At 37.4% G+C, this 18,338-nt stretch overlaps 1 protein-coding gene across 1 annotated transcript; it reads right to left on the bottom strand.

Annotated features, from left to right (window-relative positions):
* Positions 1-527: 527 nt before the first annotated feature.
* Positions 528-2,483, bottom strand: LOC135671357 (WAT1-related protein At5g07050-like). The gene is made up of 7 exons (XM_065179418.1): positions 2,195-2,483; positions 2,055-2,117; positions 1,856-1,972; positions 1,518-1,770; positions 1,286-1,444; positions 1,037-1,188; positions 528-950 (listed from the first exon to the last, which is right to left on the bottom strand). The coding sequence occupies exons 1-7, from the start codon at positions 2,386-2,388 to the stop codon at positions 743-745; spliced, it is 1,146 nt and encodes a 381-aa protein (XP_065035490.1). The 5' UTR covers positions 2,389-2,483; the 3' UTR covers positions 528-742.
* Between the last annotated feature and the right edge of the window lie 15,855 nt (positions 2,484-18,338).

The following is an 18,338-nucleotide window of genomic DNA, read 5'->3' as shown; positions in this document are numbered from 1 at the left end:
AGTATTATTTTTTATATGTTACAGTACGTATAATATTTTCATCAATAGAATCGATTATATCAAGACAATTTAGTTCTCTTCCTCGGATTTGAAGTTACTTGCAATGTCTTATGTTTATCATGGAAATGTAAACAGTGGTGTTGCCAAAGTTGTAATCCAGTCGTCTCCAGCACTTTTATGTTGGAAAGGACTCCCAGATTCATGGTATTACTATGGTTGGTAGGGGCGGACGACACTGAAACGATAGATGAAGCTCCAAAATGCTTCAATGAGAGGAAAGAAGGCAATGCAAAGGGACATAAGATGATTGAGGTGGGACTCTGCAGTCGAGAATGCCAGTGGGCACTGAGACAAGGAAAAGATTGTTTTGGATACAAGCAAACCATTCGATCATACCAATATAGATTACAAGTAGAAAAGTGTAATTGAAGGTAAATGAAACAGATTCATAGATGTCAAAATACATGCAGTCTGGAGTGAATATAAACGAAGTCTGAAGAACTCATTTTGAACGAGATTAGACATAATTTTTTGAATAAGGTTAAAATCTCTTCATTGGCATTCCTTCCAACTTGCAATACATAGCTTGCATGAGGTGACAACTACATCACCAAAAGAAAAAAAGACGAGGGGGAAGGAAAAAGGAAGAGGAGGTGACAACTACATAATGCCCTCTCTCTCTCTCTCTCTCTCTTTCTCTCTGTTACATGAGTCCTCCTTCCAAGTACTAGCAGCTAACAGCCTATGGCTCCTCCTTGTTGGTCTTCACGGAGTTCTCTGCTACCGAGTTGTTGGCTTTACTCGTCTCCAGCTCATCTTCATCCAGCTTCATTGTCCCCTTCACTGCTAGTGGTATATCCATGGCTTCCGGCTTCTTCTCCTTGTTGTCCTTGTGCTTGCCCCAAAGAACAGAGTAGAGGCCGACAACTATGAGGACTGCTCCGACCACTCTGCAAGCAGAAGACAACACGGTGGAGAGCTTCTAAGTAACTTGGTGGCCATCATGGATTCCTACTCGCGGATACAGTAATCTTACCCTCCCAAATAGATATTCTCAGCGAGGATGAAGGAGCCCATTATTGCTACAATTATCATCATTAGAGGGCTGAAGGCAGAGGCAAACACCGGCCCTCTGTCCTGCATCACCAAACTCTGGACGTAGTAGGCAATGCTTGATGTCACGATCCCCTGCACAATCAAATCCAATAGGAAATCTCTTCAGCAACTCACAAGCTAGAAAGAGAGAGAATTAGAGAGAGAGAGAGAGAGAGAGAAAGAGACTAACGGCATAAGCAGCAGCAAGAAGGTTCATGTCGAAGCCTATCCTCCAAACGGAAGGCTTGTGCTCCATGATCAAGGTCACAGCAATGGCTTGCAGAGTGCCCATGAAGCATATAAGCGAGGTGAGGGAGAGGGGAGCATCGTATTTCTTCATGGTTGCTGCCTGTTGAGCACGAGACCCATAACACGAATTGGTCGACCAAATCCTGTGCCAAACATATTGCTCGAACTTCTACCTGAAGGATGAAGAGAGAAGCCCAAGCCAGAGTGGCGATGATGACGAAGACGCAGCCTTTGAGCCAGTCCTTGTCGGTGCCATCGGCCGCGGCGGCCGGCACGTTGCCTTGGTGTGGATCTGCATGCTTTGCCCATCCCATCTCCATGATCGGTCCCTTGTACAGCGTCATCAGCATCGCTCCAGCTACCGTCACAAGAGTCCCCGCCACCTTGGCCTGGCATCTCACCTTCCTCATGTGCAACTTCTCCATCCTACCATGACCGGGGTATCATATCAACCTGGCATTAACTCAACGCGATTGCGGGAAGACGGAGTCGGTTCGACCCGATGATCTACCTGCAGATGACGGCGAGCACGAAGGTCATCGCAGGCAGCATGTTGCTCAAGGCGCAGGAGAAGGTCGGCGAGGTGAGCGTGAGCCCGACGTAGTAGAAGTTCTGGTCGATCACCGGCCTGCAAACCACTTCTCAGCCATCAACGGGACGAAATCTTCCATGGCAAAATGATGGTCAGAGAGGTGATGGGTAGTACTAACCCGAGGAGACCGAGCACGAATATCTGCAAGAAGATGGGGAACGTGATCTTGGGTCGAACGTTCCTGCCATCAAGAATCAAAAGATGGGAAACCGGTGAGGGTGTTGTCGTCGACGATGCATGGTGGCGGTGGGGATGTACCTCTCGAAGATGAGGGCGAAGGGGGCGATGGAGAGGGTGGCGAAGGCGTGGCGGTAGACGACGAGGACGTAGTGGCTCATGCCGTGGTTGAGGGAGACCTTGCTGATGATGTTCATGCCGGCGTATCCGAACTGGAGGGAGATCATGGCGAGGTAAGGCTTGCAGGATCGGAAGAGATTGCTGCGGCGATCCATCTCCGGTTGCTGAGCAAAGCTGGCGAGCAGAGTGAGAGAGAGTGCAACGAGAGACTATTTCGTGCGTTTCTCTCGTGAGGAGGAAGTGATGAACATTTAGGCACCTATTTATGGGCCACAAATATGTGCAATACGCGCCAATAAGGTTGGAATTCAATTCATGTGTTACCACTTGTCATGTCCTCACTTGAGATCGTCTAAGACATGTTAGTTACGACACGATACTCGTTGGTGCTAATCTCATTCGAGTCACTTACGATCTTTACGAAGAAAAAATATTAGAAAAGTAAACATACTGAGTAATATAATCATCCACAAGAGAATCAAGAATAAATCGAAGGAACTACGAGTTGAACGATGACACACAAAGGATCTCGAAGTTATATATAGACTCAATGCGAATAAAGGATGTACGTATGATAATCACCTATATTTTTATCTACTCACTAAGGACATTATATCACCATTCTTAAATAATATTTTATTTATAAAAATAATCGATGAAGATAGAACTCATAAGATAGTTTACAACTCTAAAAATTATCAAATAAAAACAAAATGATACATTTTTATCACACTAATTTTCTAGATGTACTACACAAGTAATATCACTTGCATCAATCATTTTGTGCTTCACAATAAAAAAGAAAAGATTAAGCTTGATTAAAATTATTGACCATTAGCTTAGAATAAGATATATTAGAGGTTTAACTATATTTTGATTAAAATTATTAACCAATAGAAATGGAGTTTTAATCATAGGAGATTGTCTCGATGGATGGGCTGTTTATTGTATCCTTTGTTTTCGGTTATATAACGATAGAACCTCTATGAATTCTTATATTTCATAAATTATAATGGTTATTGTTGGGAAAAATCTGTTAAAGCGGAATATTCTTTTCTCTCTTTGTGTATCAAAATGGGTTTCTCATCAAAATACCAACTTGATATCCAAATAAAAATATTAATCAGCACAGCATAAATAATAGAGCAAAAATCAACCACACAATGAGACCAAATCTTTTTAACGTGGAAAACCCAATGTGGGAAAAACCACGGGATCGTAGTCCACTTCAAACTTCCACTATCAATAATAATGATAATAAGTTTACAGTATGTCTTCTCTAGAATAACTAAAGGATCAGAATAACATCAAGAACATAGATCTATAGATGGATCTCCTGAAAAATGAATTCTAGATCTCATAGAGTGGATATTACAGGAAAGTATCTTAGAGAGGATAAACTGCAGATCAACACCGTTAGGATTGTAGAGTTTGCTGCAAGGATTCTCCACATAAAATTTGAGTCAAAACTGACAACGTTTAGCTACCGATCGTCAAGTAGAAAACTCAGAAACCTAATCTTTCTCTCTCCTCTTTCCTCTGCACGCCGCACGCTTCACGCGTTCACTGAGCGCACACCCACACGCTGCCGTCACCCAATTTTTGCCCTTTCTTTCAATTAGTGATTTCTTTGATTTGGGCTCATGGCCCAAATTTGTCCAAGCCCACGTATGGACTGGACCCAACAGTTATGTATAATATAGAAAAAATGAAAAATAATCTAGTCTTTTATGTAGAATTAATAAAGATCTCACGTAAAGGAAGAGTGGGGTTCAATATGAACTCAAGCTAATCATTTTCCACAAACTCAATCAATTTTTTGTTGAAAGAAGTGTAAGAAATTATAGGAGGAATAGTTCAAATTTCAACACTTATCATTTATTTAATTTTCTGTTGACTAATTAAATATTTTAGATGTAAACTAATTTTTTTTTAAAGTACTAACTGGTTTAGTTACTAAATACTTTGAAATATCATCACAAGGTTTTGGACTTGAATCCTGCCTTTATCACTTATCTTTTATTAAACAAATAATTTTTTATTTTTATATCTCAAAAATATTTTTTATATATAATATAATAGAAGGAAAGTATAAATTCATCTTTTGATCTCGATTTAAGGTTTAGGAGTTGAAAGAGATTTTTATCTTAGGACAGTGATTACATTTTTGGGTTCTTTCAATTCCATCATCTCTATTTTTATTTAATTATTGTTTGTATTAGGATTAGATCTCTTTTATTTATTTTACTTTATGTATGTTAGCATCAGTATGCAAGTATGCATATATTAAGACATAGTAATCAGCATGAACATTTGTTAGGAAAAAGTTATTAGATTACAATAACATTAAAAATATAGATCTTGACTGAAGAATAACATATCATCATCATAGGAGAATTCTATATCTCACAAAGTGGGTATAGTAGGAAAGTACCTTAGAGACGGTAAATTATAGATCAACAGTATTAGGATTATAGAGTTTACTATAAAGATTCTTCACATAAAATTTAGATTAAATCATTGATCTTTCTCGTTTCTTTTTCTCTTTCTATCTTTTCTCTGTTGTGCATTGCCGTCGTTAGCTACACGCACAAATCACTTCCCTCTCATTTGTATTATCTCATATCTTACTATTTTAATTGTTGATTTAGGCTCAATAGATCCAATTGTCCAAACCACCCAACTCATTTGTATTCATTCATGTGTCTCAGGATAAATTTCAATCCCTACCAACAGAGTGCAACATTGTTTTGTTGAGCTGATGAGGTTTGACCGTGTTAAGATTTTGGGACTAGGAACTTAAAACCCGGCTTAGATATCGGCCTCCATAGCAACAAATTGGCATGGGATAAAGGGATAAAATCGTCTGTATCACCCTGCGTTCTCCACGAGCTCCTACTCTTAATTTTCTGTGTTCTTGATTAGCTTTTGCTTCATGCGAGAGAATGTCCAATTTCCACTGCCATTGCCGTAAAGCTAATAAGATTCAGCTTGTTTGGTCAAAGATTCATCCAACGACACCTCATTGCTTGGGTCTCTCTTTCTTCAATCTAGTAGCAACTCAGCGAGCTGTTCTTGTCTTTTTATCTTGCTTTGTAGAGCAACAAATAATAAACAATCTCAATTCTCACATCAGAGATTGATTCACAATGATAATGCGACACCAGTTTTACGAAGATTGTTTTGATTAGAGAGAGATGCGTGTTTCCAGCAACAATACAAGCGAAGATGAACATGTGCAGAAGAGAAGGGTGCGGATTGAAAAGTCCTTCCATCAGATTCAAAGTCCGCTTCGGATTCAAGTTTCCGAATGTGCAGTGATTGTCACGGGACAAGATACTTAAATCACGCACTAGATGCCTTTCGAAGAGGAAGAGGAGACTTAAGAGACTTCATCTGATTTCACCTGCACATTGGGAGATGGTGATGGTGTCCACTGCAACATGCAAACAAGCATTCTTTGCCTAATATTGTTGGGCTGACAGCCCAGACTTTATCAGCCAACATCCCATCTCCTCACTTAATCTAACTATAATTCATATTAGGAAGGTATGGATGGCTACGTTTTAAAGAAAGAAAAAGGCATAAATAGAACAACAACGAGGACAACAGATGAGATCTTGGCAGCAGTAAAAAGAAAAGAAAAAGACAGAAATCCAAGGAGAAAGAAAGGAAAGAAAATAAGAAAGAGACTGTTCTCAATCATCTAACAGTGTTCTTATCTCAAGTTAAATCAAATCTACAGTAGATTCTTACTGTGATTACTTGGTGAGAATTTAGAATTTTGTGCACAGAGACGTGATCCTTGTATCCCAGTTATTCTCTTATGATTGTTGCTAGGGTTTTGGATAAGAGATTAAGATTTGTATATTCATTATTTTTATAATAGATTATCTCTAGTTTGTCCCGTGATTTTTATCCTTCACATTGGAGGGGTTTTAAACGTATATCTTGGTGTTCTATTTGATTGTGATTCCATTTAATTCCGCTGCGTGTTATGGCATACTAGTATTTATTCATATACAAAAGTTTATTTCTCTTTATATCCCATCAACTGGTATCAGAGCAAGGTTTTGGTGATTTAATTTTATATTTGAACATGGAGGCCAGTAATGTTTCTCGTATTATTAGTTTGAATGGAAACAATTATATGATATGGAAACCAAGAATGGAAGATATCTTGTATTTCAAATATTTGTATGGACCTTTGTAGGGGGATAGTGCAAAACCCACAACTATGACAGATGATGAGTGGAAGAGGTTAGATCGAAAAACAGTTAGGTTTATTCAACAATGGCTTGATGATAGTATCTTTCATAATGTTTCTACTGAAAGTTCTGCTTATTCTCTTTGGAAAAGGTTGGAAGGTCTCTATGAAAGAAAAACAGCTTGCAACAAAGCTTTTTTAATTAGAAAACTTATGAACCTAAAATATAGATAGGGTGCTTCTATTGCTGAGCATTTGAATGAAATGCAGAGTATCATTAACCAGTTATCCTCTAAAAAAAGTCTCTTAATGATGAGTTTAGGCATTGTTACTTTTCAGTTCATTGCTAGAAAGTTGGGAGACACTGGTGGTTTCCCTTAGTAATTATGCGCCATATGATATTGTCAGCATGAGTCAAGTAACAAGTAGTTTGTTGAATGAGAAGTTGAGAAGAAAGAATTCAGCAATATATCAAAATGATTCACAAGCACTTATCTAAGAGAACAGAGGAAGGTCAAAGTCTAGAAGCAGTTCACGCATGGGTAGAAGCAAGTCAAGATCAAGAAAAGATATTGTTTGCTATAACTATGGTGAGAATGGACATTACAAGAACCAATGTAAGCAACATAAGAAGAGCAAAAAAAAGGGAAAAGAAGTGGAGCCTATAGAGTCAAAAGATATTATCATAACTACAGTGTAAGGTGGTGATTATTTGATTTTATCTCCTTCTGATGATATTTTTTCTTGTGTATGTTAGGATCTTGAGTGGGTGATTGACATAGGTGCTTTTTATCATGCTACACCACGAAGGAAATTTTTTGCTACATACAGGTCTGAAAATTTTGGTGTTGTCAAGATGGGCAATTATAGCACGGTAGACATCATTGGCATGGGTGATATCCATTTAAAGACCAACCTTGGCTACAAGTTAGTGCTTAAGGATGTGAGACATGTAATTGACTTGAGGCTGAATTTAAATTCAGTTGAAAGACTAGATGACAAAGACTATGTTAGCAGATTTTACAAAGGGCAATGGAAGCTCAGTAAGGGTTCTCTTATTATGGCTAGTGGAAAGAAATGTCACACTTTGTATAAGTTGCAGGCCAAAGCTTATGGTAAGCAATTAAATGCTGTAGAAAAAGACTTCAGCATAGAGTTATGGCATAGGCGATTGGGACACATGAGCGAGAAGGGGTTGTAAGCTCTTTCCAAGAGAGAGGTATTATCAAATCTTAGAGGTATACATTTGAACCCTTGTATTGATTATTTGGCTGGTACATAATATAGAGTTTCATTTGTCAGTCCTGCTATGTCTAGAAAAATGTATGCCTTAGACCGTGTTTATATAAATGTATGTGGTCCTTTGAGGACAAAAACTCTAGGTGGATTTGTTGATATTCCTGGTATTAGTGGTGCAATTTATTTTGTCACTTTTATAGATAATTTTTCTATGAAAGTTTGGGCCTATGCTTTGAAGCCCAAAGATCAAGTGATTAATGTCTTCAAAGAGTTTCATGCTAGGATTAAAAAGGAGACAGAAAGACAATTGAAATGCATAAGATCATATAATGGTGGTGAGTATACAGGATTGTTTAATGATTATTGTAGGTCACATGGCATTCAACATGAGATGATAGTTTCTAGTACACCTCAGCATAATGCTATTACAAAGAGGATGAACTGTACCATCATGAAAAAGATCAGATGTATGCTTTCACAAGCCAAGCTATCCAAAAGATTTTTGGTTGAGGCTTTAATGACTGCAGTTGATGTAATCAACTTATCACCATGTACAGCCCTATATTGTGATGTTGCAAAGCATGTATGGTCAGGGAAAAATGTTTCCTACAAGCATTTAAGAGTGTTTAGTTATCGTGCATTTGCACATGTTTCATACAATAAGAGGTCAAAGCTGAATGGTAAGACTAAAGAATATATTTTTCTTAGCTACTCATATAATCATTTTGGTTACAGGCTTTGGGATCCAGAAAAGCAGAAGGTGTTCAGGAGCAGAGATGTGGTCTTCTTTGATGATCAAACCTTTGAGAATTTGAAGAAGAAGGCATTAGCCAAGACTTCTGCAGAAGGATTAGTATATTATGACCCATTTACTCCTTCAGTATATTAGGGTGATGGGGGAGACGTGCAGGAAGATAGTGTAGAGCCTGATGTTGATCTACTTGTAGGACATGTTGAGCAAGAAGAAGTTGGAGAGCAACTTCCCACAGAACCTCAATTAAGAAGATTTTCTAAACAGCGTCAACCTTCCAAAAGATACTCTACAGATGAGTATGTGATGCTTACTAATGCAAGTGAATCAGAGAGTTGCTATGAAGCAGTTGAAAATGAGCAGAAAAATAAGTGGTTAGTTGCTATGTAGGAAAAGATGGATGCTCTTCAGAAGAACCACACTTATGATTTGGTGCTACTACCAAATAGAATGAAGGCCTTGAAGAACAAGTGGGTTTTTAGGTTAAAGACTTAAGAATATTGTTCTCAACTAAAGTACAAAGCTAGATTGGTTGTGAAAGGCTTTGGTCAAAAGAAAGGTATTGACTTTGAAGAGATTTTTTCTCTTGTTGTTAAAATGTCTTTTATTCATGTTACTCTTGGTATTACTGCTAGCCAAGACTTAGAGGTTGAGCAGTTAGATATGAAGACAGCTTTCCTTCATGGTGATTTGGAGGAGAAAATTTATATGAAGTAACCATAAGGCTTCAAAGTCAAAGGTAAAGAGAACTTTATTTGCAAGTTGAAGAAGAGCTTATATGGGCTAAAGCAAGCTCTAAGACAGTGGTATAGAAAGTTTGATTCATTTATGATAGAAAATAAATATAAAAGAATGACTTCAGATCATTGTGTACATCAAATGGTTTAGTGAGAATTTTATTATTCTCTTACTTTATGTTGATGACATGTTTATTCTTGGGAAAGATGTGTCTAAAATTGACAGGTTAAGAAAGAATTGAGGGAGTCTTTTGCAATGAAGGACATGGGGCCAGCAAAGCAAATACTAGGCATGCAAATTTTTCATGATAGAAAAACCAAGATAATTTGGTTGTCACAGGAGAAATATATCCAAAAGGTATTGGAAAGGTTCAGTTTGAGCAATGCAAAACTAGTTGGTTCTCCTTTGCAGGTCATTTCAAGTTGTGCTTAGAACAGAGTCCGTCAAGTGATGAGGAGAAGGAGAAAATGTAAAAGGTTCCTTATGCTTCAGTAGTTGGAAGTTTAATGTACGCGATGGTATGTACGAGGTCAAACATCACATATGCAGTGGGTGTTACTAGTAGATTTCTTGCAAATCTAGGCAAAGAGTACCGGATAGCAGTGAAGTGGGTTTTTAGATATGTCAGAGGGAGCTCTAAGGTTTGTTTAAGCTTTGGAGGTGGACCACCTATGTTATATGTTACACATATGTAGATATAGCAAGAGATATAGATACGAGGAAGTCCACATCAGGTTATGTACTTACTTTTGCAGGGGGAGCTATGTCATGACAATCCATATTGCAAAGGTGTATTGCTCTCTCCACCACAGAGGCAGAATATATTGCTGCTACAGAGGTATACAAAAAAATTTTATGGATGAAAGAATTCTTACAAGAATTGGAGCTGAAATAGAAAAACTATGTGGTGCATTGTGATAGTCAAAGTGCTATCCATTTATGTAAAAACCCAATGTGTCATTTCTCAATTCTGCAAATAGAATCATACATCAATTGAATTCTTTCCTAACTCCTTTCTTGTCAAGGATTTGAGCACGGGGGCACCCTTGGTCCGAGGTTAGAGTAAAGACAACATTTACGAGTAGCCATCAAATCCACAAATCACCCAACCCACTACCTACTCTTCGGTCGTAGCTCCAACTGATGTGTGGCATCATCATCTTGGTCATCCCTCAACTTTTATTCAGCAAAAATTACTTTCTCGTTACTCTTCCTACGCTTACAACCAATAACATCGTAACTTATTGTGATCCTTGTTTAAGTAATAAAAGTCATAGTCTTCCCTTTGGAAAATCCTCCATATCTTGCTCTAAACCCCTTAAGGTTATTTACATTGATGTTTGGGGCCCCACTCCAATCACTTCCTTTGACAAATTCAGATTTTATGTTATTTTCGTAGACTATTTTACCAAATATACATGGTTATACCCTCTTCATCATAAATCTGAAGTTGTGGGTGGCTGCATTTTAAAGGTAGAAAGAGGCATAAATATGGTAGCAATGAGGGCGGCAGATGAGATCTTGGCAGTAGTAAAAAGAGGAGAAAAAGACAGAAATCCAAAGAGAAAGAAATGGAAGAAAACAAGGACAACACAGAGAGACTATTCTCAATCATCTAGCAGTGTTCTCATCTTAGGTTAGATCAAATCTACAGTAGATTCTTACTGTGATTACTTGGGAGAATTAGGAAGAATTTAGAATTTTATGCACAGTGACATGAACCTTGTATCTCAGTTATTCTCTTGTGATTATTGCTAGGGTTTTGGGCAAGAGATTGAGATTTGTATATTCATTATTCTTATAGTGGATTATCTCTAGTTTGTCCCATGGTTTTTACCCTTTATATTGGAGGGGTTTTCCACGTATATCTTGGTGTTCTATTTGATTGTGATGTCATTTAATTCTGTTGTGTGTTATGGTCTGCTAGTATTTGTTTATATATAAAAGTTTATTTCTCTTTATATCCCATCAATTGGTATCAAAGTAGGGTTTTGGTGATTTAATTTTGTATTTGAACATGGAGGCCAGTAATGTTTCTCGCATGATTAGTTTGAATGGAAACAATTGGATAATATGGAAACCAAGATTGGAAGATATCTTATATTGCAAAGATTTGTATGGACCTTTGCAGGGGGATAGTGCAAAACCCATAACTATGATAGATGATGAGTGGAAGATGTTAGATCGAAAAATAGTTGGGTTTATTCAATAATGGCTTGATGATAGTGTCTTTCATTATGTTTCTACTGAAAGTTCTGCTTATTCTCTTTGGAAAAAGTTAAAAGGTCTCTATGAAAGAAAAATAGCTAGCAACAAAGCTTTTTTAATCAGAAAACTTGTGAATCTAAAATATAGAGAGGGTGCTTCGAGCATTTGAATGAAATGCAGAGTGTCACTAACTAGTTATCCTCTATGAAAATGTCTCTTGATGATGAGTTGCAAGCATTGTTACTTCTCAGTTCATTGCTAGAAAGTTGGGAGACACTGGTGGTTTCTCTTAGTAATTCTACGCCAGATGGTGTTATCACCATGAGTCAAGTAACAAGCAGTTTGTTGAATGAGGAGTTGAGAAGAAAGAATTCAGCAACATCTCAGAATGATTCACAAGCACTTATCTTAGAGAACAAAGGAAAGTCAAAGTCTAGAAGCAGTTCACGCATGGGTAGAAGCAAGTCAAGATCAAAAAAAGATATTGTTTGCTATAACTATGGTGAGAAAGGACATTACAAGAACCAATGTAAGCAATCTAAGAAGAGCAAGAAAACTAAAAAAGAAGTGGAGTCTACATAGTCAAAAGATAATATCACAATTATAGTGTAGGGTGGTGATTATTTGATTTTATCTCCTTATGATGATATTTTTTCTTATGTGTGTTAGGATCTTGAGTGGGTGATTGACACAGGTGCTTCTTATCATGCTACACAACGGAGAGTTTTTTGCTACATACAGGTCTGAAAATTTTGGTGTTGTCAAGATAGGCAATTATGGCATAACATACATCATTGGCATGGGTGATATCAATTTAAAGACCAACCTTGGTTGTAAGTTAGTACCTAAGAATGTGAGGCATGTGGTTGACTTGAGACTGAATTTAATTTCAGTTGGAAGACTAGTTGATGAAGACTATGATAGCAGATTTTACAGAGGGCAATAGAAGCTCAGTAAAAATTTTTAATTGTGGCTAGTGGAAAGAAATGTCACACTTTGTACAGGTTGTAGGCCAAAGCTTGTGGTGAGCAATTAAATGCTGTAGAAAAAGACTTCAACATGGAGTTGTGGCATAGGCGACTAGGACACATAAGCGAGAAGGGGCTACAAGCTCTTTCCAAGAGAGATTTATTACCAGATCTCAGAGGTATACATTTGAACCCTTGTATTGATTGTTTGGTTGGTACATAACATAGAGTTTCATTTGCTAGTCCTGCTATGTCTAGAAAAATGTATGCCTTAGACCGTGTTTATACAAATGTATATGGTCCTTTGAGGATAAAAACTCCTGGTGGATTTATTGATATTCCTGGTATCAGTGGTGCACTTTATTTTGTCACTTTTATAGATAATTTTTCCATGAAACTTTGGGCCTATGCTTTGAAGACCAAAGATCAGGTGATTAATGTCTTCAAAGAGTTTCATGCTAGGATTAAAAAGGAGACAGAAAGATAATTTAAATGCATAAGATCAGATAATGGTGGTGAGTATACAGGATTGTTTAATGATTATTGCAAGTCACATGGCATCCAATATGAGATGATAGTTCCTGGTACACCTCAACATAATGCTATTACAGAGAGGATAAACCGTACCATCATGGAAAATATCAGATATATGTTTTCACAAGCCAAGCTACCCAAAAGATTTTGGGATGAGGCTTTGATGACTGTAGTTGATGTGATCAACCTATCACCATGTACAACCCTAGATGGTGATGTTACAGAGCATATATGGTCAGGGAAAAATGTTTTCTACAAGCATTTGAGAGTGTTTAGTTGTCATGCATTTGCACATGTTCCAGACAATGAGAGGTCCAAGCTAGATGGTAAGACTAAAGAATATATTTTTCTTGGCTACTCACATGATCATTTTAGTTACATGCTTTGGGATCCAGAAAAGCAAAAGGTGTTCAGGAGTAGAAATGTGGTCTTCTTTGAGGATTTGAAGAAGAAGGCACCAGCCAAGACTTCTACAGAAGAATTAGCAAATTGTGACCTATTTACTCCTCTAGTATATCAGGGTGATGGGGGAGATGTGTAGGAAGATGGTGTAGAGCCTGATGTTGATCTACCTGCATGACATGTTGAGCAAAAAGAAGTTGGAGAGCAACTTCCCACAGAACCTCAGTTGAGAAGATCTTCTAGACAACGTCAACCTTCCAGAAGATACTCTACAGATGAATATGTGATGCTTATTGATGCAGGTGAACCAGAGAGTTACCAGGAAGTAGTTGAAAATGAGTAGAAAAAGAAGTGGTTAGTTGCTATGCAGGAAGAGATGGATGCACTTCAGAAGAACCACACTTATGATTTGGTGCTACTACCAAATGGAATGAAGGCATTGAATAACAAGTCGGTTTTCAGGTTGAAGACTCAAGAATATTGTTCTCAACCAAAGTACAAAGCTAGATTAGTTGTGAAAGGCTTTGGTCAAACGAAATGTATTGACTTTGAAAAGATTTTTTCTCCTATTGTTAAAATGTCTTCTATTCGTGTTGCTCTTGGTATTGTTGCTAGCCAGGACTTGGAGGTTGAGCAGTTAGATGTGAAGACAGCTTTCCTTCATGGTGATTTGAATGAGCAAATTTATATAGAGCAACTAGAAGGCTTCAAAGTCAAAGGTAAAGAGAACTTTGTTTGCAAGTTGAAGAAGAGCTTATATGGGCTAAAGCAAGCTCCAAGATAGTGATATAGAAAGTTTAATTTATTTATGACAGAAAATGGATATAAAAGAATGACTTTAGATCATTGTGTGTATATCAAATGGTTTGGTGAGAATTTTATTTATGTTGATGATATACTTATTCTTGGGAAAGATATATCTAAAATTGACAGGTTGAAGAAGGAATTGAGTGAGTCTTTTGCAATGAAGGACATGGGGCCAGCAAAGCAAATACTGGGCATGCAGATTTTCCGTGATAGAAAAACTAAGACGATTTGGTTATCACAGGAGAAATATATTGAGAAGGTATTAGAAAGGTTTAATATGAGCAATGCAAAGCGAGTTGGTTCTTCTCTTGCAGGTCACTTCAAATTGTGCTCAAACAGAGTCCGTCAAGTGATGAGGAGAATGAGAAAATGAAAAGGTTCCTTATGCTTTAGTAGTTGGAAGTTTAATGTATGCGATGATATGTACAAGGACGGACATCGCATATGCAGTGGGTGTTACTAGCAGATTTCTTGCAAATCCAAGCAAAGAGCACTGGGTAGTAATGAAGTAGATTTTTAGATATCTCAGAGGGAGCTCTAAGATTTGTTTAAGCTTTGGAGGTGGACCACCTGTGTTGATAGGTTACACAGATGCAGATATGACAAGAGATATAGATACGAGGAAGTCCACATCAGGTTATGTACTTACTTTTGCAATGGGAGCTGTGTCATGGCAATCCAGATTACAAAGGTGTATTGCTCTCTCCACCACAGAGGCAGAATATATTGCTGCTATAGAGGTATACAAAGAAATGTTATGGATGAAAGAATTCTTACAAGAATTGGGGCTGAAATAGAAAAACTATGTGGTGTATTGTGACAGTCAGAATGCCATCCATTTGTGTAAGAACCTAATATTTCATTCCAAGTCAAAGCATATAGATGTCAGATACCATTGGATTCGAAATGTGTTTGAAGAGAAACAGTTGTAACTTCAGAAAATTCACACAGATGATAATGGAGCAAACATGTTGATAAAGACTTTACCAAAAGAAAGACAGGAGATATGTCGACAGCTAGTGCATGGCTTCACATTGAGGAGTCATAAGACAACCTCCCTTATGGGTTTAAGGGGGAGGTTGTTGGGCTGACATCCCACATTCAGCCCATGGTGGGATTTATCAGCCCACATCCCACCTCCTCACTTAGCCTAACCCTAATTCATATTAAGGGGGTGTGGGTGGCTGCATTTTAAAGAAAGAAAGAGGCATAAATAGGGCAGCAACGAGGGCGAGATCTTGGCAATAGGAAAAAGAGTAGAAAAAAATAATAATCCAAGGAGAAAGAAAGGGAAGAAAACAAGGACAACGCAGAGAGACTGTTCTCAATCATTTAACAGTGTTCTCATCTCAGGTTAGATCAAATCTATAGTAGATTCTTACTGTAATTACTTGGGGAGAATTATGGAGAATTTAGAATTTTGTGTACAATGATGTGATCCTTGTATCTCAATTATTCTCTTATGATTATTGCTAGGGTTTTGGGCAAGAGATTAAGATTTGTATATTCATTATTCTTATAGTGGATTATCTCTAGTTTAACCCGTGGTTTTTACCCTTCACATTGGAGGGGTTTTCCACGTATATCTTGGTGTTCAATTTAATTTTGTTGTGTATTGTGGCCTGCAAGTATTTATTCATATATAAAAGTTTATTTCTCTTTATATCCCATCAAATACAACATCGATAGTTTATTTACAGTCCGTCTTTCCATCGATTATTCCATCGATCAAAGAAAATTATTCGAAGAACATAGAGATATTATAGCATGGGATTAAAAGGGGCTAGAAAACGATAACTAGTCCAGAGAGACTTAGCTACCTAAAACTAAGTATCGATTAGAATAAAGGTGGACTCAGAGGAGTGTCATAGTGCCATAGAGGCTGATCTATCAATTGTGAAGAAAAAGATACAGATACAAGGTGATGAATAATAGGGTCACGGGTATGGCAGTGTCATGGTACCATAGAGGCAGGACTTTCGTGAAGTCAACAATCCCTTATTCTCATGGATGGAGAGCACTAGGTCATGAAAGGGGCCAAGGAGGTGGAGAATATAGAGGCAAACTCCAAGTACTAAGACAAGGCTGAAGGGTAGAGGCCAGGAAACTTCGTAAGACCAGTGTTAACGAGCTTCTTATCAAGATAGCTGAAAGTGGAGGATTTTGGGTCGATGCAAAAGTACTCGACCAAGGAACGAAGTAGATAGTATGTGATGTTGTACCTTTATGACTCAGAGGAGTCGACGGTAAAGATGATCGAGAAGATAGTATAATCTCAAAGGCGACCAAAACTATTAGAGACTTACTCTAAGTTGGGGTTAAAACTTCTTGTATTCCAGAAGTTCAATGGCATTGAGAAGGTGAATCATAGTAGCTAACTCAATACAAGGAGTGCAAACACTTCTAGTGCTTTAGAAGTATAAGAAAAAAAGTGAGCAAAGGCTAGTAACCAGATCGATGTATGGAATACAATCTATAAGGAGGCGGGCGAAGTCAAATAACCTTTGCCTTCTCAACCTTTAAAAGAATGGGTAAAACTAAGTACCCTAATTCTCTTATCTATCTAGCAAAAGAGCTCTGGATATGTTCAAAAACCTTTCGAAAAAACCTAATGGAAGCCAATAGTTATCAAATCCTCACTAATGGTAATTAGTACTACTGAGAGTAGATTATTCGCTTCATTTTTCAACTGAATGTGTATCAAAAGCATAAGTAATGAAAACCTACTTAGAAGTAACAACTAAGTAGAAGAAGAATCGATGGCAAATTTTACAAAGGAAGAACCCAAAAACTTTAAAATATGTGAGACGATGCACGTTAAAGCTCCAACAAGCATCCATTTAGTTCAAGTAACATGAGGCATTTGAGAGACTAGCATATACTAAGGATGATCTTTTCCTTCATCTAAGAGATCTGCAGGAAATAATAGGGATCAGCACAACTTAGTCGACCCCACACCAGAGCTAGAGTCATTAGCAAGTTGAAGTAACATGACGGATCAAAGTTCGACTATTCAACAACAACGGGGGAGTCTAGCTAGGAGCCAGAAGGCGTATTGTAATTGGATTAAAAGATTAAACACTCAACAAAAACGAGGAGATGTAGCATCTACAAAGGCTTTAATCAGGACGTTGAAGTAATAAGTGAGGGAGAATGTCACAAACAAAATTATAAATGAGGTGTTTGATGTAATGCTTATGTTTGTCTGTGTCTTTTGGTTTTCTTCATACTTTTCACAACATATAAATGACTGATAGTAGGTTAAGTAGCCCCATTTTCTTTAGTTTTAGTGGTCGTCTTAGGTTTACAAACAAAGGTTGTGTCATGTGAGCACTTGTGGAGATTTCGATCTGTAGTGGTCCATTTTGGACCTTTTATTGTGTGACCGTTCAGAGCTTGTGAAGTATGTTTATAATTTGCATTGATTATAAAGTGTTTGCTAAAATGATTACTTGTAAATCCCGAGTGAAATGATTTTTCTAACCTATTTTCTCTTTTGTAGGTCCTAAGGAACCATAGGAGATTTCGGGGAGGTTGACCTTTACGGACGAACATGTAAGGGTGTTATACAACTTAAGTAAAACTAACTAAATGTGTGATACTACGTTGGGAATTGATTTCTCCTTATAATGATAGAAGGCCATGTGGGTCAATTTAATTATCTCACATTTACTAACTTAATATTATTGAGAGAGGGGATTTTGATTTAGTCTCATATAACATGTCACATAAATATATATTTAATATATATCTACATTGTATGCAATATATATATATATATATATATATATATATATATATATATATCTAGTATGTGTATAGGTAATTAAACATCACATGAGCAATCATACAAAATGATCATGAACCATAGCCTAATATGATCAAGCCCGAGCTAGTGGACCCAATCACTCACATCATGATCTATGTGTGTTTTGGCGCATCTCCATACCCTGTGATCATCCATCTCGTCCTCATCGATTATGTTGTCATCTCAGTGCATCTCCATACATCCGATCATCTGTCTCGACCTCGTGGGTCCCGCTATCACCTCAATACTCCTTTTGTGCCTTCTCGTGTAATTATAACATAATTACAAGCACGTAGACTTGTAATTAATAAGAAAAAATAGAAGATCGCAAGACCCAATAACGATAATAATCACAATACACACATATATCACATCACACAGTCCATGATAATCCATCAACATCATACGTCACATGTGCATATCATTATATAAGACTACTAGAT

This window comes from Musa acuminata, unplaced genomic scaffold (assembly GCF_036884655.1).
Source record: "Musa acuminata AAA Group cultivar baxijiao unplaced genomic scaffold, Cavendish_Baxijiao_AAA HiC_scaffold_1139, whole genome shotgun sequence".
Lineage (NCBI taxonomy): Eukaryota > Viridiplantae > Streptophyta > Magnoliopsida > Zingiberales > Musaceae > Musa > Musa acuminata.
Note: the sequence above shows the minus strand (reverse complement) of the source record. Positions and strands in the feature narration are given on the sequence as shown.